This window comes from Panthera tigris, chromosome D2 (genome assembly GCF_018350195.1).
Source record: "Panthera tigris isolate Pti1 chromosome D2, P.tigris_Pti1_mat1.1, whole genome shotgun sequence".
In the NCBI taxonomy this organism is placed as follows: Eukaryota; Metazoa; Chordata; class Mammalia; order Carnivora; family Felidae; genus Panthera; species Panthera tigris.
Genome location: NC_056670.1, coordinates 23,302,143 through 23,328,876, shown reverse-complemented (window position 1 = coordinate 23,328,876; position 26,734 = coordinate 23,302,143). Strand labels below are relative to the sequence as shown.

The window sequence follows — 26,734 nt, the reverse complement described above, 5'->3', positions numbered from 1 at the left end:
AATTCAAACTTGAACTTCCAGTAAAACTATATATAAATATGCTTAGAAACGAATACACAAATTTTATACATTTTTTATGCATTTGTTAAGAAAACTGACTGTGGGATTAGCCTGCTTGGCTCCAAGTCCTGCTCTGCCCCTCATGAGCTGGGAAAGTCACTTAACTCACTGTGCCTTTGCTTCTTCATCTATAAAATGGAAAGAATATCAATACGTACCTTATGGAGTTGTTATGAAGATTCAGTGAATTAATATATATACATAAGCACCTTGAACAATGTCTAAATACATAGAAAGCACTGTCAAATGTTTGCCATTATAATCACGATAATATATCTTTCTTTTTTTCTTCCTCCCTCCCTCTTCTCCCTCCTTCCTTCCTTCCTTCCTTCCTTCCTTTTTCTTTTCTTTTCTTCTTTCTTTCTTTCTTTCTCTCTCTCTCTTCTTTTTCTTTCTTTCTTTCTTTCTTTCTTTCTTTCTTTCTTTCTTTCTTTCAAGCTTCACACCCAACATGGAGCCCAATGTAGGGCTTGAACTCACGACTCTGAGATCGAGACCTAAGCTGAGATCATGAGTCAGACGCTCAACCAACTGAGTCACTCAGGCACCCCATCACAATAATATATCATATTCATTATGAAGAGTATCTCCCCAGAAAAACTGAAAAAGATGAGATAAAAAATAGATAATATAGAAGTGCAGTATTTTCTGTCTGCCTTCCTGAATTGGTTTGCACAGCCATTGGCCTTCTTATCCTCTCCTTCAGACATCACTAGGTTTGCCTCACTCACCTTGATGGTCACTATGGGCCATGAAGACTCACAGTCTGGGCCCGTTAGGATGCCATGATACACTTAAGGCATGCCATCTTGGAAACATGCTCTCAGTGAAGGCAAATGTGCATCCCCAGTCACAGAGCCAGGGTGTGCCTGACTCCTCACTTTGGCTAAACACAAGCTCATATCTCAGAGGGGCCTTCCTGAGCCCACCTCTTCAAGTAGCCCCCTCACTGTGATATTTTGTCCACAGCTCCTATTCCTTTCTGAAGTTATCTAATTTCTTCATTTGTCTGCTCCTTTATTGTCTACCCCCTTCACTAGGATATAGGATGTTGTCTATTTCATTCACCATATTTCCAGTGGTTAACCCATGCCTGGTACAGGGTAGGTGCTCAAAAGATATTTATGGAATAAATGAGTGATGGAATGAACCCTCTGATGCTCCAGGGACCATACAAAACCATAAATAGGAAAATGAACCTGAGATCTTCTCTAAGCAACTCCTCTCCTGTCTTCTTTCTCTTGTCCCAGTTGAAGCTCAGAGAGGTTAGGAGGAGGTCCAAGAACTCATGCAGAGCCAGACAGAAGGCTCCCGACTATTTGACACACAGTGACCACATCATGGTGCTTTGCTCCATTGGGAGGAAATGGAGGAAAGCAGAAATCTTCTTTGTGGTTCAATAGATTAGAAGGTTGAAAAACCAGCTCCATCATCTTCCCACTGTGCATCAGAACAAATCATGTCTGTTCTACATGGTTTTGAAATAGTTTTAACCCTGAAGCAGAGAGAAGAAGGAAGGAAGGAAGCATTCTCCTCAGCCACATCAATTCCATTTGCCCTAAGATTTCGAAGGGAGACTAGATTCCAGGTCCATTTCAAGGGGCAAGATGATTCGCCCACTGCACCATTCTGTTCACATTTCTTGAGGTTTTCCCTTATCTCCTTCTGGATTACATTCCACCTCATCTTGCTCTACTTGTGTTCTAGGTAAACCTCATCTTCTACATGTCCTTCCACATTCCCAACAAAAAAGGTCTCAGCTATTTATTGAGCTGGGACCTATTACATGCAGTGACTTTTGCCCCCTCTTTCTGTGAAGTCCTCAAATTTCTGAATAGCTGTATTAGCCGTATGTAATACTTATGGAGACAGAGACCCAGAAAAATTAAGGATTAATTTATCCCAGTAAACCACAATACTGGGGTTTGAAGCCAAATTCTTCAATTCCAAGGCACATTCCACTAAATCGGAGTTATTTCCTCTTACTACCAGGTATTTCAGTTAATATTGGACTTAACTGAAAATAACAGAATATCCAATTAGTAGCAGCTTAAACAAATGGGAAGCTTTTTTTCCCCAGAGAACAGAAAATCAGGAGGCCAGGAATCAGGGCTGGTGCAGTGGTCCAATGATGCCAGTGGAGACTCAGTTCTTTTTTTGTTACATCCTGCTCTCCTTAACATGTTGGCTTCACCTTCAAGCAGGTTGCCCTTGGTTGTAAGATCATTACTTCACCTACAGCCTCATGGGCACATCCCCAATTAAAGAAAAAGGGGTAAGGGACAAAAGGCCAAAAGAATAATGTTGCCTGGATTTGTCATTTTTACAAATTTTTTCTTTTTTCACTCCAAAGATTTTTGTTTATATCTCTTTGCCTGAAAGGTGTCACAGGGCTGACTTTTGCTGTATGAAGAGAAGATCAGCTGGAGGTTGGGTCAACCAACACATCTCCAACTCAAACTCCTGACTGAAATTCTGTCTTTAGATACCTCCTTTCACATGGCTGCCTAATTGATTTCTGAGGTTCCTCAGAAACATCCAGCGGTTTTTTGAGTGTATAGGCCTTGTTTTACCATCTCTTGCACCCTGCATGGTGCTGCACACAGAACTGATCTCAGTACAGATTGATTGGAAGGATGTGGGAGAAGAAGAGCCTCAGAAACAGGTGATGTAGAGAAGACACAGCGAAGGTCACAGGACACATTCCTGGGGTCCTGGAATCCAGCTGAAGCTTGCTGCATGTTTGGGTCATGGAAGCATGCAGGGCCCAGAAGAAGGTAGAGTGGGTGTGAGCCATCGTAGTCTGCGCAGCTAAGTGGAGGAAAAGAGAAGGCTTGAGTTGAACCTGTATCTGTTTTTGTCATCTAGCTCATTTTTATCTATAGAGAGGAAATGCTTGCACAAATAGTAACGACATTCTTTATAAGCCTGATTTCCTTTTAACTCTGTTAATGCCAAAGCCAAGTTCCCTGAAGGTTATATATGAGGGGGCCATCATTCTTTGAGGCGAGTGGGGAAGTCTGCGAGCTGTTAGAAATTCCCCTCCTCTGAAAATACCTCTTCTGCAGCTCTAGCAGCTGCACAGACCACCATTTGAGGTTCATTCTTTTGGGTCAAGACTTCACCTAGTATCATTTTCTTTAGTGCTGCCTCCCACCACTCAAACTTTGTTTTAAGACCATGGACATTCAAAGAAGAAAAAAAGTCCCTTATCACACTATCCAGGTAATCCATGTTCATATTTTAATAAATGAAAGTAATTAGTCTATATATTTGAAAACTTTCAATAGTAGAGCAAAGTAGAAATCAAACGGTAAAAGCCTGATCCCTCAAGCCTGTGTCTCTGTCCAAAGATAGCCAAGGATAAATTATTTCTGATTGCTTTCAGAAAATTTGTTTATGCCCATACCAGTGTGCATGCATATCTATCTACCTATCATTATCTATTTGTATATACCTCTTCCCATGTCACAAAAGGATGCTTCTGGACACATGGTCCTATAACAGGTTTTTTCCCTGTCTCTGTGCACACAGAACTAGTTCATTCTTTTCCACAGCTGCATAAGAATCCAAAACAAGGGAGTCCATAACCATTCAGTGATTCCTTCTCCCTGCAAGAGGTGTTTAAATAACTAGGAATATATTTCTTGGGTACTTGGGTGGCTCAGTTGGTTAAGTGTCTGGCTTTTGATCTCCACTCAGGTCATGATCTCACCATTTGTGAGTTCAAGCCTCATGTCAGGCTCTGTGCTGACAGCACAGAGCTTGCTTGGGATTCTCTCTCTCTCTCTCTCTGCCTTTCCCCTGCTTGCTCTCTCTCTCTCTCTGTCTCTCTCTCAAAATAAATAAACTTTTAAAAAAGGAACATATTTCTTACACATAGCTCTTGACCAACATCTGTAGGTATATTTCTACAGGTAAATTCCTAGCAGAGTAGTTGCTTAGTTAAATGATACATATATGTTTTAGTCCATTCAGGCTATTATCACACAATGCCATAGATTGGGGTGCTTATAAATAACAGAAATTTATTTCTTACAATTCTGGAAGCTGAGAAGTCCAAAGTTAAGGTGCCAACAGATTCAGCGTCTTGATGAGAACCCCTTCCAGGCTCCTAGAGAGCTGGCATTTCACTGTGTCCTCACATGGTGGGAGGGGTGAGGGAACTCTCTGGGGTCTCTTCTATAGGGGCACTAATCTCATTCATGAGCACTCCACCCTCATTACCTAATCATCCCCAAATCACCCTGCTTCCAAGTACCATCACATTAGGGATTAAGACTGAACATGTGAATGTGAGGAGGACACAAACATTCAGTCTATAGTAGTACCTTTTTTTTTTTAACGTTTATTTATTCATGAGAGGGAGAGTGTGTGTGTGTGTCCGTGTGTGTGCATGCATAACATCAGGGAAAGGGCACAGAAAGAGAGTCCCAAGCACTGTCAGCACAGAGCTGGATGTGGGGCTCGAACCCATGAATGATGAGATCTTGACTTGAGCCAAAATCAAGAGTTGGACACTTAACCAACAGAGCCACCCATGTGCCCATTTAAAATCAGATTGATTTTGTCAAGTTTCCTTCCAGAAATGTACCAGTGCACCACCCCTTGCTGCAGTTCAATGTCTGCCAGTTCTCAACTCTCCATAGCCTTCTCAGAAAAGGGTCTCCTCAGGGCACCTAGGTGGCTCAGTTGGTTAAGTGTCCAACTTCAGCTCAGGTCATGATCTTGGGATTCATGAGTTCGAGCCGTCATGTCAGGCTCTGTGCTGACAGCTCAGAGCCTGGAACTTGCCTCAGATTCTGTGTCTCCCTCTCTCTCTGCCCCTCCCCTGCTCATGCTCTGTCTCTCTCTGTCTCTCTCTCTTAAACAATAAATAAACATTAAAAAAAATAATAATGGTGTCTCCTCACTTTAGCTTCTCACAATCTTGAGTTTAAGAAAATCTCTTGTGGCTGTTTAATTTGCATGTCTTTCCTTATGAGTAATGTTGAGCATATTTTCATATTTACTGTCTACGTTTTATTTCACTTTTTGGTAGTTGACTGCTGATGGGTACTGCTTGTCATTTCTCTATTTTATTTGCATGAGCTTTCTAAAAATGAAAGAAATTAGCCCTTTTCCTATCACATGAGCTAAATATTTTCCCAACTTGTCATTTTTCTTTTCTCTCAGTTTATGGTATACTTTTACTCCAAAAAAATCCATTTTACATTTGAATCTTTGATCTATCTGGAATTGATATTAGTGTTATAAATGAGGAAGAGATATAGCTTTATTTTTCTTTCCAATCAGCCCATTTCTCCAACACCATTTACAGACTAATCACCTTCTTCTTAATATTTTGAAATGTTACCATTTCATACATCAAGATTCCATATGAATTTGGTTTCATTTGTGGACCCTTCATTCTTATTCATTGATCTATTTTTACCTAATAACTTAAAGCTACCTATTGTAGCTTTAAAATAATTTTGGCATCAGACAGAGGCAGTTTTTGTCTGATTTTTGAGAAGTTTTCTGATTGAACATTTGTTTCACACACAAAAAATTTAATATCATTTTGTTAACTTAAAAATTGATATTTTCTGGGGCACCTGGGTGGCTGAGTTGGTGAAGCATCCAACTCTTGATTTCGGCTCAGGTCATGATCTCACGGTTGTGAGATGAAGCCCCGCTTTGGGCTTTGTGCTGGGCCTGGAGCCTGCTTAAGATTCTCTCTCTCTCTCCCTCTCCTTCTGCCCCTCCCCCACTTGTGCACACTCTCTCTCTAAAAAAATAAATGCCATTTAAATTGGAATTCCATTCAATTTATGAATTAATTTAGGAAGAATTGGTATCTTCCCATCAAAGACAATAGTTTGTCTTTCAATGTCTTAAGCCATCTTCCGGTCTGTCAATAGATTATTAAAGTGTTTTTAAATAAAACCTTTGAAAATTACATGTTACATTCATGTCTAAGATTCTTTATGGCTGCTATTTTACATGAGATCTTTTCTTTTACCGCAATTTCTAACAAGTATGGTTTAAGAAATGCTATTGGTTTTATGTATCTACTTTGCAACTCATATCTGAATTCTCTTACTGTTTCGTGTTGTTTTCCAGTGGTTTTCTCAGGTTTTCTGGGCCTGGCATTGTCTTTTAGAATGTAAATTATCCCCGAAGGGGATATTGTCATTTGTTTGACTAATACCTGATGTTCTATCATATGAGAGGTTGTGCTATAGTTGCTGCACACTGAGTCAGTACTTTTTATACCTCCTTATTCAAGCAGGGACCTCAAAAGTCTTGCTTCCTCACCCCAACCACAGACCGTTCTGCTCTTTCTCAGTTCCTAGAACATTCCATGCTGTCTTGTTTGTGAAATTTCATTTATCTTATTTCCCTATTCATCTCTTCCCAGATCTCTGCTTAAAAGTCACTTCCTCCAAGAAACCTTCCCTTAATCCTAATTGAAATTACCATTCCCCTTAGCCTATGCTCTCACAGCTCTTTGTTGTCTCTTGTAATACTCAGCACACTTAGAAATACTGCTTTCACCTCTGTTTTCCTTGCTAAATTTCAAGCTCCAGAAGAAACAGAGAAGGGCTGCCTTAGGCAGTGCTCTAACTGGGAGTTCTTCACTATGCCTGACACATGGGGGCCATGTAGTGAGTGTTGGATTGCAGCTGAAAGCAGCCTGCTGCAAATTTGGTATTTTGGTTTTTTTTTTTTTTTAATGTTTATTTATTTTTGAGAGAGAGAGAGAGAGAGTGGGCAGGGGAGGGGCAGAGAGAGGGGGAGACAGAATCTGAAGCAGGCTCCAGGCTCTGAGCTGTCAGCACAGAGCCCGATGCGGGGCTCGAACTCACAGACTGTGAGATCATGATCTGAACTGAAGTTGGAAGCTTAACCAACTGAGCCACCCAGGTGCCACCAAATTTGGTATTTTTGATGTCTTTGGTTTTCATCTTAGCACTCAGAAGAATTCTACCTTTGATTACATAATATATCTATGTGATTTTCAGCATGAAAATAATGTTGCTTTTTAATGATGGAGTAAATTAGGACAATAAGAGAAGGCCATAATCTTTCCATGCCTTTGTGAACTGCAAGAGATTTAAACTCTCCATCTTTAACTTAAAAGAGTAATAATGATTTAGCTTCCCAATGATGTTATTTTATGGATGAACATTTTTTCTCCCAAAATATTTTCTGTGGGGATCAGCATATCTCAGTTTGAGATGGATGGAGGAACCCTATCCGTTACACCTTTCTGTGGGTTCCTCTATGTAACCCACAAGAGGCAGGACACAGAAGACCAGTTTCTGATGAAAGGTTACTGACGTGTCGGTGGACTACAGGCCAGCAGAGGAAATGGCCCAGTACAAACATGCTGCCGACTGTGTGTGTGACCACAGGCCCTGGATATATAATCAATCAATAAATGAATTTCCCAAACATGTGCTTCCCAAAGTTTGGGTGATAGATCTAAAGAAGTTGGGAAAGAGCAGTCTCCAAGAGACCATACGGAGAGAGCCCAAGGTGCCCGGACGCAGGCCTCACATTTACTCCCATCAAGAGCCTGGCAGCGAAAGTGGAAATCCTGAGGTGAGTTCCTACTGGGTCAGTTCAGGGCAGAGGCTGGGCGCTCAGACACGACAGCCATTCGTCGTGTTCATAGTCACAGTGCTCGCTGTAGGTGGATGACTATGGGCAAATTACTTACCCTTTCTGAGCTCCAGTTTCCTCATCTACAAGGAGTTTTAATGGAAAAATGAAACAAGGTGTATGAAGAACTCAGTGGCTTGTTTGCATTGCAACAAAGGATCAACAGACATTACTCTCACAAGGTCACTAACTCAGAGCATGCAAACAGTCCATTTTTCATTCACCAACATTGACATCCCCAGATCTAAGCTGCTTACTTAAGAAGGTGCTAAACCTGGTGAAGACCATTGCTCCTTGGTTCCCTTATATTCCCCAAATTAATGGAAGCTTGACTTACTTCCTGGATATGACTTGGCTTAAACACACGGATGGAGTGGCCATCTTTCAGGAATCAGACATGTCAAAAGTGAGGGAGCATGGTCGGGACCTCAAGGATTAAAGAAGTCAGTAGGATGTTTTCCTACTATACAGTGAAACATCTTCCCATTCGGGCCTCTATGAAATAGAAGGGATGATGGACTAAGACATGCTCTTAGAAGCCAGAAGGTCTGGGCTTGAATTGCAGCCTTGCCATAAATGCTCTAGATGAACTTAGGCAAGTTGTTTAACTTCTCTCAGCTTTAGTTTCCACATCTGTAAAGAAGAAATAACATAACCCCAGAGGGTTGTTATGAGAAGATTATGTATGTGGGAGCACTTAGCACAGTACCTGGGTTATACAAACACACACACACACACACACACTCACATACATGGAGGAGGAGAGGGGGAGGAAGAATTGTAAATGAATCCTCCTGGCTCATGGAAACTAGTCCCATTACTTTGCAGCCTCAGTTTCCCAGGACAAAGTGTGAACACCCCCACCCATGGGATCCTGACCCTCTTGCTCTGGGCAGGCCTGTTTGCTGTTCCACACAGAGCAGTGTCCCACCCGCACACAGATCAGAAGCCAAAGTTGGAAATCAGTCCCAACATGTTCTTGAAATCTGCAACAAATTTGGTGCTCTCATTCAACCCGCAGGCACCACTGTAATAAGTGCTTGCTGGCCCCACCTGGGTCTGAGGTGGAGGGCTGGCTGTAGGGACCCCAAGAGGAGGAGAAAGGAAGGGAAGGGCTTAGGGACAGAAATATGTGCTCTATGGAAGATCTGAGCTCTACTAAGGAGATTCCAGACCCTCATCCTTCTCTGTATTAGGCAACCAGTAAAAAATCCCACCTTGCCCTGAAGGTAGATGGGGTGGGTAGGAAGAGAGGAAGAAAGAGTGTTAACAACACAAGCGAGTGTCAGGAGGTATCTGTGCGAATACTGAACAGCGACAAGCCTGAGCTGGGAAGGAGCCACCCAGTGATGGAGAGCTCAGGTGCTGGAATGAGCTGGGCCTGGTTCAAACCTTGTGTCTACTACTCACTTCCCCAGGAGCCTTGGGTCACGCATTTAGCCTTTGTATGCCTGTGTCTGTCTCTCCAGGGTGTTATGGGGGTATGTGGGCTAAAAGCATTTGAGGCTCTGGGTGAGGGGCTGACGTGTGGAACCCATATAGAAGAGACTTGATACATCCTGTGAGAATGGACCTTGGAGTCGGATGCACAGCGATCCCACCCGTCAGCATCAGTAGTGATGTTAGCGGCACGGAGCTTCCCTGCTTGTGAAGTGTTTTCATATAGCGACAACACTGATGGGAGACCAGGCTGGACTTATTCATCCCCAGTTTACAGATGAGTTAACTGAGGCTTGGAGGCTGCAAACCCACATGTCTTTACTCCACGTGCAGTGTTATGTGTCAATTATTTTATAAAGTAGGAGTCATTTCAAATACACAAAATGTGTCATAGTACATCCCTACTTTGTTTCCACTTAAATTCAGTGAATGTTAACTTTTTGCCATCTTGCCCCAGATGTCAAAAGAACTAAATTTCACAGGCAGTAAAAGGCCTCCTCCTCCCCCATCAGATTCTCCTCCTGTAAATAATCTGATGTTGATGTGCTGCTGTTTATGTCTTTATACATTCATTAAATATATTCATTACAGTATTACCCTACTTATGTTTTTAATTCTTATACTATGAGAACTTTTTTGTAATTTTTTTTCACTCAACATTAAGTTTTTCATCAATTCTTTACATTGATGCATAGACAGTTAAAATATTCATCGTAGGGGTGCCTGGTTAGGCCTCCGACTTCAGCTCAGGTTATGATCTCATGGCTTGTGAGGTCAAGCCCCATGTTGGGCTCTGCACTGACATCTCAGAGCCTCGAGCCTGTCTCCCTCTCTCTCTGCCCCTTCCCCCCACTTGTGTGCGTGCATGCGCGCTCTCTCTCTCTCTCTCAAAAATAAACATTTAAAAAGTTAAAAAAAATTAATTGTAACTACCGTGTATTATTCCATATACTTATTTACCCTTTCTTCATTAATGGAATTTTATTCTGTTTTGTGTCTCTGTGTCCCTCTGTGTGTGAGGGAAATCAACGTTGCAACACGCCCCTTTTAATACAAGTTGTGAAGGTTCTCTGCATACATCTAGAAGTGTTCTTGCTGAGTTTGTAGTAAGCACATCTACACCTTTACTAGATTCTGCCAAATTGCTTTCCAAGTCATTTTGTTAAATTTACCGTTAGGTAACTTTTGGTTTTATTGCTACTCTGAAAGGAATTTTTTTTTGAGTATCATTTCCATTGTTGCTAGTAGATAAAAATGTTATGGACTGGGGTATTTTCATCTTACATCCAGCAAATGTACTGAGCTCTCTCATTCTTTATAAAAATTTATCTGTAAATTCTCTTGGATTTTTCTGGATAAATAATCATATTGTTATGAAAATTTTCAATTTTATTTCTTTCTCTCTAAACTTTACGCTTTTTTATTGCCTTTCCCTGTCATACCACAGTGCATAGGACCTAGAGTGCTATGTTAAATAAAAGCAATGACGTGATGGTAAATGTCTTTGTGTTCTGAATTTTTAAGAGGGTGAAAAGCAAGTAAAACAAATTTGATGATAGAAATTAGGACAGTGATTACCTCTTGGGTCAGAGTAGGTCAGTTGACTGGAAAGTGTCATGAGAAAACATTCTGCCAAAATAAAGGTATACTATATTTTGTTCTGGGTCATGTTCATATGGCTGTGCACATGCGTCAAAGTTCATTGAACTGTACCCTTAAGATTTGTAAATTTTACTGCCATTTGCCCATTTCCTTCCTGATTTCTAGGAGCTCTTTATATGTTACACAGATTAGCCCTTTTTGATGTGAATTGCAGTATTTATTGGCAATGTAAAATTTGCATTTTGAATTTGCTTATATTTTGCACATAGAAATTCAATTTTTACATAGGTAGTCCTCCTTTATAGTTTCTGAATTTGGAATCATAGTTAGAATGGCTTTCCCCACTCCAGGAGTATAGAACAATTCTCTCACATTTTCTTTGAAATTCATCTGTGTATTGTGTACTGTTCCAGGTTTCCACCACCTTAATCATTTTCCAGATAGCTTTCATATGTTATTGTAGTAATAGGAGTTTTAATGTTTCACCAACTTTATATCTCTAGGATGAACCCTTCTTCGGCACGGTAGAATACTGCTTTTAATACATTTCAAATGCGTACATCCTTTTAGTATATTGTGCATGCACATATGTGTAGAAGACATATTTATGTGTGTGAATACGGATGTACATTTATAAACAGAAATTTTTATATTTTTCTGATATTTTACTTAGGATTGCTGCATCTGGTTTAGAAGTGAGATTGATCTGTATTCTTTTTTTCTTTCACTGTCGCCCTTTCTTGAGTTTAGTTAATGAGGTCAAAATAAACCCACAAAAAGAACTGAGTAGTTTTCCTCTTTTTCAATTCTCTGACGCAGTTTTTAAAACCATCTTGGCCTGGTGCTTTTTTGTGGAGAACTATGCGACACCTGATCAAATCTTCAGTTGTTATTTGAGTTTTATATTTCTTGGGAAATTTTTGTTCATTTCTAGCTTTGTAGAAAATGGCTCCTTTCATCTAACTTTTCCAGTGTATAAGCTTAAAGTTAATGCTGTCCTCTAATAATTAAAAAAAATATGTCCTTTTTTTCCCCTTTCATAATACTATTTCTTGATGTCTTCTCTCTTTTTTGCCTCATTAATTGACAACTTTAGGGTGTTATGTGACATTTTTGGCTGATTGCTTGAATTTCTATGTCAGGGTGGCAGGAAACAGGAGAAGAGTTGCACACAGTAAGAAAAACCTGCCGTTTTGTTGTTTTTCTTAATGTTTTATTTATTTTTGAGAGAGAGAGACAGAGACAGAGCATGAGCAGGAGTGAGAAAGAAGGAGACACAGAATCCGAAGCAGGCTCCAGGCTCTGAGCTGTCAGCACAGAGCTTGGCATGGGGCTCGAACCCACGAACTGTGAGATCATGACCTGAGCTGAAGGATGCTTAACAGACTGAGCCAGCCACGTGCCCCAAAACCTGCCCGTTTTGATTGGTTATGAAAAAGCTCAGTGATGGCTTTATTTCCCTCAACTGAATAGGAATAAATACAGTATCTACCTCATGGGATCCTTGAAGATGGAATGAATGAATACCAAGCAACCAACCAGCCAACAAACAAAACAAAACATTTAAAGCATAAAACATATGGAGTTCTCACTGTACACCATTGGGTGTTTGTTGTTTTCATTATGTGTAAAGGAGAAATAAAGGGACATACCCAGGTCTGAGGTACAAAGACCAGGACACTGAAAATATTTTGTCATGGATTCCTCCACACTTGGTCCCTGGGCCCCTCTCTCTCTTCTTGATAATCTCCCTCATGCTGAATACTCTCCCGGTGTCCAGAGTTAATTTCCAATTCCCAAGGGGTGAAGCAGCATGGCTTGAACACGGCCACACAAACACTGCAGAGACTTTCTGGAAGTTGTGCTCTAGCCTTACACAATCAGATTTAACATAAAAAGCAGGACTGGATTACAAAATGCCGTAATTGCAGACTTCTTTCTTAATGCTCTCTCAATGATTTATTAGTTCATTCAGTTAAGTATTTAAATGCCTGTGATGTGTTAATCCTGAGTGAAAAATAGTGTCAAATCTATAGCCACCCCCAACTGATTAACGAAGTTTTGCCAAGAAGAGACTCAATGTTGACTGCTTTAGTGTTCATGTTAACGATTATATGCAGATATTGACCTATCTGTAACAGAGTCTATCTGTATGTGAACACTAACCAATTAGACCTTCTGGAGCTGTGCTGTTCAACGTAGGAAACACTAGCTACAGGGGGCTATTTAAATTTACATGAATAAAAATGAAATACAATTAAAGAGTCAGTTCCTTCATCACACTAGGCACCTTTCAAGGGCTCAGTAGCCACACTGGTGGGTAGCTACAGTATTGGAAAGCTTTGAATTATAAAATATTTCCATCATCCCAGGAAGTTCCACTGGACAGTTCTAGAAAGAGTTTCAACAATAATTAAAATAGTACTAGTTCTTGTATGGATGCCTCAGGGAACAGATCACCTTGTCCTTCCTCGGTTGGCTGAATGCCTAGGGTTATGGCTAGCATGATTAAAAATAGTTTGTTCTTTTAAGCAGGTTAAACAAATACTTTGGAATGTTTTTTATCCTAGGACTTAGCCTGGAGATTCCAAAATCCAGGAATTCTGAATTGGCAAAGCCTAAATTAACATGATTTACTATACTCCCTAGGCCAAGCTTGAAGACTATGCTTTCTTTCACATTATTCCTGGCCAGAGGTCACCCCTCACCCCACTCCTGCCTCCTGCCACTTATATACTTGTTGTTGTAAATGATCACCCATTTCCTGGTCACTATCAGCCCTCAAACATTTGTCAACTTTGGCCACTTTCCTAGAATAAATCATTGGGCATTTTCATTGCTTTTGCACTATGAGTGACATCTTTAGCAAAAGCACCCTCCTTCCCAACAGTATTTGCCAGCTAGGCCTGGTAAAAATAGATAACTTATCATGATGTTTCCTGTTGTGTATGATTCAAGTATCAGATCTATAAATGCTGAATGTGTCATAGATGGAAGAACATTTTTTTTTTTATGTACTCATAGCAGTTCACATGATATGGTGAAATGCACATGAATCAGAGTGAAGGCAAGGAGACCCTGAGGCTACGGGTCCTGTGTTTGGAGTGTTTGGATTAACAGAGGGATAATAGCAAGAAAAGGGAGTAGCCCAGAACATGTTGCTGTAATTCCTGCTGGTCTGAGAGGGTGAGCAGGGTCCTTTCCATGGCAAGAAAAAGGTTCTAGTGTCTTTTATAAAAATATATGTGTTTCCCCACCCCTAATCCCCCTCAGAGTTGTGGCCACATGCTTGCTAGCAGATTACTCTCTCCTGTCTATTCCAAGTCCATCCTGACCAGATGGTGGGGGTTGTAAAGCAAGACCCTCACCAAAGACTGTCCACCCTCTCCCCTGCCCTAATCTCCATTAAGAAGGGAGCGCATAGGGTACTTTGTGAATGCCTCATTTCAACTAATAAACTGAGCAAAACCAGGGGGAAGCCTGAAGGCAGAGGATTAAGGGGACAAAAGATCAGAAATCGTCCATCATCAGCATAAGTCAGAATACGCTGTTTGCCTAGCTTTTCACTCTTCCCTGAGTATCCATCAATTGTCCCATTTAATCCATTGCTGTCTCTTCACCCTTCTTTCTAACCATCTCTGAATGGTGTCCATGCCACCATCCCACCACCCCAACTGAAATGACTGCCATCTTGGTATTAGATTGCTCAGTCTGCCTTCACACAGCAGCCAGCGACACCAAAAGAAATCTGAACACATTACCTCCCTGCTTAAACCTCTTCTTGCTTAGGAAAAAGACCAAAATGCTCAGCCTGGTCTGTTATGTTCTACCTAACTGGCCCCTGCTATACTCTTTCACCTCACCTCAACCTCAACCTCATGCCCTGGACCTTGTCAATTATGCTTCTGTCACGCAGGCTTTTTTTTTTTTTTTTATACCTATGATAAACCAAATTTGTCCCTGCTGCCGGGCCTTTGCACATGCAGTGCCCTATGTTTGGACTCCTCTTTTCCCAATTCCCTCTCACCTGATCAACTCATGTTCCTTCTTCACATGCCAGTTGAATCACCACTTCCTCTTTATGTATCACTTTGTTACCATACTCCTCTCCCTGGGAACTAGGTCAGGTCAAGGTTTTGTATTTATATGACTACTTGATTAACTGTTTCTCATAAGATTTATAAGTTCCAGGGACAATATTTATCTTTTACTCACCATTGTATTTCCAGCTCCTAACACTAAGCCCGGCAGCTCAGGCATGAGTAAATCTTTGTTGACCAAGTAAATGGTGACTTTTGTTATCTGCCAGGAGAGGAGCGTGGCATACAAAGGAAGTCATAGACTTAAGAGCTCTGGGTTCAAATCCTAACTCAGTTTGTTAGGTGACCTGGGGCAAATTGACTGCCCTCTCTAAGCTTTAGTTTTCTCATCAGTAAAACAGGCGTACCTGTATTCACGTGCGGGTGTGTATGTCACTTGGGCACCCAGCAAATTCTCAACAAAGTAGACACCATCATCACCATTACCAATTATCATCATCATCACCGCTATTATCCAATTTGGCGACAACGGGGTGCAAAAAGTCCTGAGGCCACAGGACTCCTCAGGAAGAAGTAACAGATTGCTCACACCCAAAAGGAAACAGATAGTAACATTTTTTATTAAATATTACAGTGGATCAAAAAGTACAAAATATCTCTTGCCTGCTATGTGATTGGGAAACTATTGGCACGTAATACAGTATCAAAAGCAGTAATAAGTACAATTTGGAAAACATACAAAATTGAGTGTTTATAGTTTTGGCTCAGCATTCTTCTGGTAGTGTTTAAACTAATGCAAAGGTTACTCAATAACCTCTCCATTGGGAAACTATGTAATATCACTGGGCCATGTTGCTATATACAAATAATCACCTTACAGAGCATAGAGGTTACATAGCTGGAATCACCAAAAGTATACAATATTTACAACACAGGAAAGTTTAAAAAAGTATAAACAGCCAAGAGATTATGCTGCTATTTTCAGACATGTTTCAACCATGGGGAGACAAGCAGAATATCAAATACATCAACAGCCAACACTGGAATTTAAGTGCTCAAGATACTCATTGCAATGGTGTGGGTCTCACTGGGGCAAACTTGTTCCCATTTCTCTTTAAATCTGGGACAAGAGTAAAACTGGACCAGATGGGACTTGGCTGACCACCACCAAATGTGACTTTGTGGGACAACAAGTGAAGAGAAAGAAATGGTTCTCTTTGAAGGCACACTACATAAAATATTTTTGTGGGATCACCTCGAAATTTCCATCAGACACACCAACACAGTGAAATACAGTACTTGAGAATTCATGCACCAGGTCAGAAAGTTGTAAAGTCAACATTGAGTTTTAATAAACCCTTCTGTATATGCCCTGATAAACAAGTGAACTTAAGAGCTTCTAGCTAGTAAATAAATAAGTCAGTCCTGTGGCAAATATTACAAGTTCCAATCACTTACTAGAAGAATACTTAATTCTGAATCTCAGTTGGGCTGGGGTGTTGTTGTTGTTGTTGTTGTTTTGTTTTGTTTTGTTTTCTCTCTCTTTTTTTAAGTTGCCAAATGTTAAACCAGAAGTTGCATGGCAAGGTTTCTTTCTTTCTTTTTTTTTTTTTTTTTAATATTATTTAGAATCTCCAAGTGTCCAGTAAATCACGGACTTAGTGCTATTTTGAATTGCAACATTTCTTGGAAGCCACACTCAGTAAATAGATTTATGACTCCATTGCCAATTAGATTCCACAGTTTCCTTTACTAAACTACCAATAACAATGCTTTGATTGCACAAAGAAAGGCTTGGGCAATTCCATTCAATAATAAGGCCCCTTGAACTCAAACAATGCAAACAAAGCCCTATTTAAGACTTTTTAAAATGTAGTTCTCAGTCAATGAAGAATTCAATGGTTTTTTTGAAAGATTTCCAAGATCTCTGTTCGGAGTTTTAAAACAAATAACACACTGCTTCTGTTGGGAATGTATACCCCCATCTCTCTTTATTTGTCCTGATGTTTTGCCGAGGGTATGAGCTTCCTCAGACAGAAACAGTGAGTCTCCTCTCGGAAGAGATGAGGAAAACAAAAGCTGGACTATGTTAACATTGTTTGAAAATGGTGTGATCGAATTCCAACATGATGAAACCAGACTGAAATCATTGTAGCAGGGAGAACAAATGCCCCATATTCCAAACGGATAGGTGAGCTCCACCAGGGACAGACGGCCCCCACTCCTTTGAGAAGAACAGACTCCTAGAGACCATGTGCTAGGGTCTAGCCCATGTTCTGCTGCAGAAACACTGGAGTTTCCTTTTTCTTCCATGGCCTCTGATTCTGTGACCATTCAATCTAGTGCAACTTGCTTATATGTGTCCTGGCTAGCAATTTGCCAGCTGGAATTGAGATTTTTTTCCCCCTCCATCTTGTGCAATAGCAGGATAATCTGCACTCACACATTTATAATCTATATTCTACTAGTCTATCTATGGTATATATATATATATATATATATATGTAAAATTCCACAGGAAGGTAAATAATTAATTGAAGCAAATGGAACTCTTAACACTAGATCTCTACATTCTTTTGTTTCCACCTTTGGATATTAAGTATGTTACATTGAATATTTGGCTTCATGTCATGGAGACGCTTCAATACAAATGTATGGCATGCATGGCTTTAAGAGCCGCAGTGTCCTTGTTTACCAGTTGTGGTTATTTTGCAGTCAAGTTACCTATTTAGAAGTTGAAAATTGTCATCAAAATTTTCATAGAATTAAATATCTCAGAGGTAAAGGACTGGTTAACTGTGGTTCTAATGTCTACTGGTAGTGTTGGGGGAGGGAAAGGTTGGCTGGGGAGTTCACCCAAGCAGTCTTATCAGCAGGGATGGGACTTGGAAAGAAAATCCACTCTGTATTGACTGACTTTTAACACACTTAGAAAATGCATCCACCTCGATGTTACATCCCAGCAGCGCATGGAATAAAGTGGCGAGAATGACCATACACATTCTCCACATCTTTTGACTGCTTGAACAACTTGGCCATTTCTTCCAACAATAAAAGAAATCGTAAAGTGGACTGTCTTGCCAGGTGGTTAAAAACATGACACGACCCACCAGATGTGCGTGCATACTCACAAAACTAACGCCCCATAAACCCAAAGAAGAGGGCTTTCTTTTGAAATGGGTAATCCAGGATGCCAATTATCCCACAGAGATGTGGCCTGGGAGGCTCTTCTTGAGAACAAGAAACCAACTTGATGAAGGCCATGTGACTACCTATTATTACTCAAAAGACCGCGACCCAGGGAAGGTATCAGGTGCCTGGGCCTCCAGCTGCTCCTTTTCTTCCGGATAGTGGGGCTCCTTCTTCTTCCCCAACCCCCTTTCCCACACTGTTTAAAGGGATCGGTGCCAACACCAATGTAAATCATTTTGGCTTCTGTTCTAATTTCTGAAATTCCTAAAATATCTGCGCAGCCCACAAATATGTCCTCTAGACTCTTGTTGTTCAGCAGCTTGCTGCCAGTGAGGTTTTTGTTTTTATGATTCCTCTGGTATGTAGGACAGTTTCACAGCCTAGATAAGGTAAGGACAATGCTCGATATTTTCACATAACCCAATACTTCAAAGCAAAGCATTTGGCCGGGTAAGCAGTGTATAAGCTCTTTCGACTATGCCATTTATGAGGAACAAAATCCTTAAGTTGCGGATCTGCAAAGGAACATTCTTTGCACTATTGTGTGCTCAACTGTTTCTTTTTCATTTGTTCCACTAGAATCAGTTGCTTCAATTTGTAAACAATAACTTTACCACCCAAAGCTGCTCAAAATGGTAAGATGTGGAAAAATTACAAACACACATCAACAACTAGGACAGTCAGTCAGCCTTTAAAAAACAAAACAAAACAAAACAAAATAAAACAAAACAAAAGACCTGCAAACAAAAGCGATACTGTTAAAAAAAAAAAAAAAAAAAAAAAAAAAAGGACAAGAAGGAACCGGGAGAAAATGGAACTACCTGTATATAAATTAGGTGAGCAAACAGTGATACGGGTAGTTTTAAGAAGCAAATATATACAGTCATTTTAACAGTGTTTACTTCTCTGGATTGTTTAATAGTGTCAAAATGAAAGATCTACTGAAGTTTCACTATACATTGCATTGATTGAACCTTGGAGAGTTTTGTGGGAAGAGGGGCATCCCTTGGCAAATGTTTGCCAGTCTTCCTTGCCCCTTCCTTTGAAATGCCTGCCCCTTCCCCCTTTTTTCTTTTCTTTTTTTTGTTTTCTTTTTTTCTTTCTTTTTTTTTTTTTTCCCCCCAAATTGTTCCTGACCATCCTCAAGACGGGGTCCTCTAAATTCTTCCTGGATACACAAAAATCCCTTCACAAGACCCACATGCAAAGGGAACCATCTAGGCGCCAGGGCATCTGGGTTGGAAGGGGCTGGAGACCGACTAGCCAAGGCTGGAGTCGTCCCAGGAAAAATCAGGTATGTTCACCTCCCTTCTCGGCATGTTCAGCCCCTTTGGCTGGGACTGATCTTACCCCCGGATTAGAAGAAATACTGACTTCTAATTCTATAAGCCATCACCCCCAGGGTAAGGAGTGCAGCTCTGGGCTTACAGTTTTGTACTGGGGTGTACGGACGACAGCTGAGAAGACGGAAAGGCAGCTTGAGGATTTATAGCAGCTAGAGGGTAAATGCTGTTGTGCAAAAGGTCCCCGTACGAACTTCCTACAGGTGTGGCCGCAGCCAAGTGTCTGTAAAGCTGCTGAGAATTTGTCGGCGACGTGAAGATTCCTCTCTGCATCACAAGTGAGTGGAAAGCCAGGGGCTGCATGAGTGGAGAAAGCACGGTCTGGTTTTTCAAGTACTGCAGAGAATGGGAATAGCCGGCCGGGAGCCTGGAGTTGAGGCCCGAGCCACACAGGCTCCCGGAATACAAACCTGGGAAGATGGGGGACGAGAGCGGAAGCTTGTGGCCCTCCGATGGGCCCCCCGAGTGCGCGCTGTGTGCCGCCTTGCCGCCTTCGCTCTCCGGCTCGGACGCCTTCTCCTTCGCACAGGCCTCCTTGGATGGGTCCAGGGGCGACACCGCCCGCGCCTTCTTCCCGGCAATCACGAGGTCCAAGTCCTCTAGGCTGCGCTTTATGGGGCGCGCGGCGCCAATGTTCTGGGGGCTCGATTTCCGGTGCAGGACGGGGTGGACCATGCCCTCGATCTTCCTGAAGTTCTCCAATCTCACGTGGTGAGGTTTTCCCGACCTGGAGAGCGATTCGGGGTACTTTTTAGGGGCCGACATGGTCATGGGCGATACCCGGCAGGCTTTGGGGTGGCAGTCTCGCCCGTGGCTGTTGAGGACCTGGAAGTGGGGGGCGCCCTTGCTCTCCTGGGGCCCTGGGGCCGAGTGCGCCAGGCCCAGGACCTTGCCCGTGGGCTTGTGCAGGTTCTTGGGAAGGCTCAGGTCCGTCGGCTGATCATCCGTGGGCGCTTCGGCCGTGGCCGACTTTTTGTCTTGCAGATGTAGCGACGCGAGATAATTCCCGTGGAGCTTGTCTTGGTGTTTGTGGGAAGGGAAAGAGCTGTTTTCTGATTCCCTGTACATGTCCCTGCAAGGGTACTTGGCTGTCTGCTCGTTGTGAAGATGGTGTTCAGTGTGTCTGTAGAGGCTGTGGAGATGAGGAGAGGAGTAGAAGTCAGCCAGGAAGCTAGGCATGTGGGAGTGAGGGAGCGCCCTTTTCTCCAGAAGCTTCTCCTTGCCCTCCTGAATTTCTTGCTTCAGGACGTAGGAGTCAGCAAGGGGGCTAAGGTGATGCTTGGAGAGACTGCAGCGGTAGGGATCTGATCGACCCAGCTTGTCATGCTTAAAGATGTCACTGATGCTCTTTCTGTCCTCCGAGGGCTTGCTTCTGAAACTCTGCACGTGCTGAATCACTGACGGCCGGCTAACAGCCATGTGGTCGGTACTCTGGCCATGGTGGGCCTGGGACAAACCCGAACACAGGTCATCCCTGGCAATGAGTTTCTTTTTGCTGATCAAAGGGGGTGGGGAGCCATAGGGGTAGCTGCCGGAGAGGCTGGCCCCACTGACTTGGGACAAAAGTTTCTTCTTGGCCAGTGGGGACATGATGCCTGGGTTGCCCCTTGAGTAGAGCAGAGGGGTGTAATTGAGCCCGTGGTTCTCATTCATGGGCCCAGTCAGGTCTTTGTCTTTGAACATGTCAAATGACTGAACCACGAGGACCTTCGGGGTCTGCTTTAGAGCATTGTGGATGTCATCGCTGCCCAGCTGGTCCACCTTCACGGTGCAGTTGGCAATGTAATCCGCCATTGCGGGTAGCTTGTCATCCTCTATCTCATTCTGGTTTGCCAGGGGTGGCTGCGTGGTGGGGAAGCCAGGGAAGGGCGCTTCTTGGAGGTCATTTTCAGGGCTCTCTGTAAAACAGCAGGGCTGGGGTTCTTGTTTCGAGTCCACAAGAGCGCTGGGAGAGGTGAGTGGCTGTTTGCCGGCCCCGGGGACAGGGGCTGGACCCCTTTCGGGGGCCGGAGGGGCACTCGGGAGTGGAGGAGGAGGCCCCTTCTCTCCCACCTCTTCCACCACCTTCTCACTGTCAGCACCTTGATCTATGTCATTGTCCTTTTCTGGGTCTGCCCTAGACCCCAGGGGCCTCGCTGCAAAATCCTGGTACCCTTCCATTTTTTTCTTCACATCTGCTGCCGGGAGAGGCTCCGTGATGCTCTTCTGATTTAAAGTCTCTTGTTCCTTCTCTGGCTCTGATGAGACCTGATAAAATATTTCAAAAGACAGTCAGAAGGAAGCCAAATGCGTTGACACATTTTGCTATGAAACAAAATATTACACGCAGCAGTTTTTCTTGAAAACAGGTTTGTCAATCAGCTCAGGGAGTTTCTGTAAAGCTTTATTCTGCCCCCCACCCATCACAGCTCTAAACAAAGAAATCTAAATTACAGAAACATGAGGGTAGATAGGCGCTCTAGTCCCTTGTGAGACACCTATCAAATAGCAAAGTGTATACAATCTTATCATTCCTTGATTCTAATATATAGGTTAATTCTGAGGTGTTTTTTTTTGTCAGATCAGTCAATTATCCAAATGGGTTTTAAATTACATGCTGCGCTTTATGACACTTTGGAGAAAGATTTTTTTTTTTTTGAAAGCATCTCTCTTTCAAAAACCAACCAACCCCATATCAACAACAGGCAACAAACTTCCTAGAACCCCTTGCCTTTCTTTGAGACAGCAAATCTCATCCTAATGTGTTCAGTATGATGCCTAAAATTAGCAATGCTTAAGTGTTAATTTCTACTCGGTGCCATATGACATGCAGATAATGCTAAAATATTAAAAAATTATGCGGATGCAACACCAGCCTGTCTACCTGAGGGACAGAGGACTCAAAGTCCTTCTAGGCTGCAGCAAACTATATTTCTATTAAAGCTGAAAATGAAGTTATCAAAATTCAGGCAGTGAGCACCACCACAAATGCAGCTTTTCTGTTCACTGAAATACATTGTGGTCAATGAGATGGGTGTGCGCTTTATGTGTCCCTATTGACAGAAGTTGTGGGCACAATTTGACCCATTCATTGCATTATGTAGCTGTGCAAAGTTTGACCTTAGAAGGTCATTTTAACTTTCCATCTGTGACCCAGCTGGCTGACAAGCCCTTTCAAGACTGTCACTCTGCCCTGACGTGTCTAAGAGGAGAACAGTCACAAAACAGTTGTATTGAGCTGGTCTTTTTTCCAACCCCTGCCCACCCCCCCCCACCCCCCCCCCCCCATCATCTCATCCCTTGAATGTTGTTCCTCTTTGTTAAGAAAAGAAGTATCAACCACATTAACATCTTCGGGTAAGACTGAGGATGCTGGTGTAGGGGTGCACAGAAAAAATATTTTAAAGAAATCAAACCCTTTCAGAGGTATTTCTCCTTAAATCTACTTGAAGATAACTCTGTCTTTTAGGGACGTGTAAGACCTAATAGCTTTTGCTTCTCTTCTCTTTCTTTCTTTCTTTTTTTTTTTTTTTTGTACTAATAGTTGCCTTTTCCAGTACAAATATCATTACTTGTTCTACATTAACAATCATCATTGGTCCCCTGAGCTTATACATTACATGAAAATACAGAAAAATGAGTACAGCAAGGGAAAGAGGCAAATTGCATTTAAATGTCAGTTTCTGATGGGGCTGTGGTTTGAAGTAAAGCTACAGGGGATACTCAATCTCACTGAAGTTTCTGGGACCTAGGTCTTCGGTTACATGGAGTTTTATGGTTTTGTTTGTAAAACAGGTTTAGAGGGTCTCTGGAAGCTAGGCAGAAAAAAGTAAAGGACCGTTTTTCCTGGGATGGCATTTTATGATCTGCCTTGATGTGTTAAATGGTACCTTCCCACCATGCCATTTGCAATCCAATTACCTGAAGATAGTGGGTCTGACTGGAAGGGCTTTATAAGCCCTCCTGTCTCCATTGAGTTCACTGCTTCATATTGAAAACATCAAGAAAAACAACAATAAAATCCAAACTCCAAACACACAGTCACCGAGGAGAAATATACCTGGCCAAACACATGGGTCTGTGTTGGAGGTGGGCAGCAGTGCTTACTCTAAGGTCAGCCTCGGAGAGGGTATGAGAGTCCAGGTAGTTCAGATGACCTGACCATGATAACCTCTGATACTCCAACATTACAGTGCCTTGAGGCACTGGGGCCTAGGAGAAACAGGGAGCCTGAAGGCCTTAAGAATTTCTGTGATCTGGAGGGAGTCAGGCTCTATGCTTGGCAACAATCATTCCCCAAGCTGAGGGGCTTCAGGGCAGCGGGCTGAGGACTCCGCCCCCACCTCACAAAACAACCATTTCAAACTTCATCCCCAAAGTGGAGCCACTCAAAGGTCAGCTGGCCCCATGGCCTCAGTTTGTCCTCTGGTGCTTTGGCGATGCTGTACATATGGTATCTAATAGAACTCACTGATCCAAAACCCTATAATAAATCACCAGGCCAACGGGATAAAGGAAGAATGGAATGTCAGCCTTAACTTGGAATTTCCTTGCTTTTGGCCATTTATGTTGCAAGCTTGCAGATGTTTAGAAATCTCTGCATCATTCCCCCACCCCCCCCCCCCCATTTTTTTAATTACTAAAGCTTAGAATAATTACGAAACAAAAATAAAAAATAAATCTTTTCTTGGTATTAATAATCTCTTCTTACACAGGAGTCAGTTGGGTAGGTTAATTTCTAGTTAGGAGGTTGGTGTGGTGTGTGTGTGTGTGTGTGTGTTTGTGTGTTTTAAGCCAGTGTTTAATTAGGGAGTCTCTTATGTGTTCATTATAAACCTGATTTTTAGGGGGTGTTTAATATCAGCACCAAAATTCCCTTTGGGGTTGAATCCTAGAACATGCTGTCTCCAAATGTGGCTGCTAATTTTTTTTTTTTTATGGGCAGCAGGGTTTTTTATTATTCATGTTGAAACAGAGCCCAGATCAGCCTCCATGACTGGATGTATGCTGACAGTAATGGCTTCTACCAAAGGGCTGTTGGGGGCTGTGGGTAGCTGGGGCTTGTTTTAAAAGGTTCAGAAACTACCTGTTAACATGAGAGATAATAATGGTTTCAGAGGAACAATTTCAAAATTCTCCTACAAATAGTATATACTTAAGGTGTTTCTAAACTGGTTTCAACCCAAGGCTCATGCACAGAAGTCAATTATGGGAGGCAAACAAATCTCTGAGTTTTTAGGGAAGTCCTGTGGAGACATGGCATATATCATTTCTACATCCCAAATGTGCTAGAACCCACAAAGTGTGCTTTAGAGTCAGACCAACTCCTCAGACTGGCTGTGAAATGACAAAGAAGCCACATCACATAGGAGTCTCTTTGCTTCCCAGAGCTGAAGCCCTGACTCCTTCTATCTCAAAGTCAGCATTTGCTATCAGTTTTATACAGGATGTTCTCATCTTTCTAGATCCTGTTATTGGTCCATCCAGTTAATACCACGCACTGCCTTCCAGCTCCTGGGCAAACCAACAGATCCACTCTATGGGGACCCGTGGAGCTGAGATGATGTGAATTCTTAGTCTAGGGCTGTGGGTATTCAGGGACACGGCTCTGGATGCAGGGTTCCAGAAGACACAGGACAGGATGTGTCTCACAGAGGTATTTCTGTGGAGGACAGCAACTCACCTCTGATGATTCCTGGGGCTTTGGGGCATTCTCTTTTTCTTTCTTGCTCTTAGGGATTTCATGTTTGATGCGTTTGGTTCCTGATACTTTTGTTTTATTCTCATTTTCCTGTGAACTGTTCTCCTGTTTCCGAGGTTTGATTGGAGGCAGGGGTTTATCTTCCTCTCCTTTAATAAACCTTTCATATGGTAGGATTAATCTGGAAGGATATCAGAAGAGATGATCAATCTTGGGAGGCAATTCCAGGTAGCATTGATGCTACTGGGGTTTAGTTTCTTTTCTCAATACAAGCAATTTATTGAAGGACCTCATCTCCAATGACACCTGTGCATTTCTAGAAACTTACTCCACACTTCCGGGGTCTACTTCCTTGGTCAAAACCAGCACCTGGTAACTTACATACTTCCTTGCAAGACATCTTTCTGGTTTTATGAATCTATATACCAAAGATACCAATGGAAGCGTCCAAAGTTAACATCATTATCACAGCTCATGGAACCTGGCTAAGTGCCAAAAATATTATCACAGCAATGAAAGCAAGACTAATGACAGCTGGCATTCATTTATTGCTCTGCCAACTATTATTTATTGAGCACCTACTATGTGCGTAAGTGCTCAAAGCACTGAGATATAGCAGTGGACAAAGCATTCAAAGCCCCTGACTTCTTCATGAACATGATAGTCTAAGTATGCACTAGTATGTGTCAGGTAATGTCCTAAATGCATTATATAGATTATTTCATGTTATCTCCACAATATCTTCCTGGAGTGTTACTGTAATTGTTATTATTATGATATTACTGCTATTACTATGATATTACTACTATTACTAGTACTATGATTACTATTCCTTTTTGAGAGATGAGGCAAGCGAGGCCCCAGAAAGGTTAAATAATTTGCTTAAGCATTACACCATTTGTTAGAGATGGAATTTGCACCTAGTTCTGCCTGTCTCCAAAGTTTATATTTTCATTCATGTTAAAATATAGAGCAGACACTTAAGATAAAGAGGTTAATGGGAGGCAAGCTCAGTGTAGCTGAGAGACAGCTGTCTTCTCCCGAGTTCTGAGGTGGGTGGGTGACTCCCACCCGTTTTGGGGTGCCAAACAAAAGACAGCCCCAGTGAGGAAGGCGGACAGACCACTCAAGCCACAAAAATCAGAGGGCTGAAAAATTCAAGCATTTTAATTATATAACTTTTCAAACAAAGTACATAAAATTGTTCTAAAAAGAGAAACATCAAACAGCTCTAGTTTTAATCTGTTTTCCCTTTGCGACATAGCTCTTGATCTGAAAGGGAAAAATAGCTGATGTAATTAAAAGGGATGGATTGCATTACAATCTCAGTTTCAACTGCAGTGATTAAAGTTTTTATAATGCATTTGGTATGATTAATGACTCACTGTGGGATTAATACAAGACTCAGCCTTAAAAATATGAACTTTAATACGGCAAACATAATTTGTTTTAAATAAGACAAGTTGACTCAATGAAGAAAATGTACTTGGCTTATAAACAACATAAATCTGTTCAAATATTGGGAACTCTAATTATTTTTAAACTAAGACTTCCAGGCAAAAACTTCTTTGGTTTGGATATTTGTTAGCTATCCTACAATCGGCTTCTAACCAGGCAATTTGGATCTCAGCTACTTCAACACACACAACTGTTCAGGTTTGCGAGTACAGACGTGGGGGCTTTTGTGATAATAGTTCGATGTTTAATAAAATACCAAGGAAATTATG

General features: G+C 41.9%; 1 protein-coding gene across 11 annotated transcripts in view; it reads right to left on the bottom strand.

The window, feature by feature from the left end:
* ARID5B (AT-rich interaction domain 5B) overlaps positions 1-26,734 on the bottom strand; it is a 217,195-nt gene that overhangs the window by 21,666 nt on the left and 168,795 nt on the right. For 5 of the 11 annotated variants that reach the window (XR_006209362.1, XR_006209364.1, XR_006209363.1 and 2 more), the window contains exons 9-10: positions 24,990-25,188; positions 19,738-21,574 (exon numbers count right to left, since the gene is read on the bottom strand). Coding sequence is in view for 5 of the 11 variants with exons in the window: in XM_007095787.3 (XP_007095849.2) it covers positions 19,409-21,574; positions 24,990-25,188 (2,365 nt within the window). In the remaining 6 variants the exon portion in view is untranslated. Of the gene's footprint in view, positions 1-610; positions 2,872-6,921; positions 8,344-18,757; positions 21,575-24,989; positions 25,189-26,734 lie in introns of those variants that run through there. The other 6 variants (XM_007095787.3, XM_042961047.1, XM_042961049.1 and 3 more) reach the window with 3 other exon arrangements.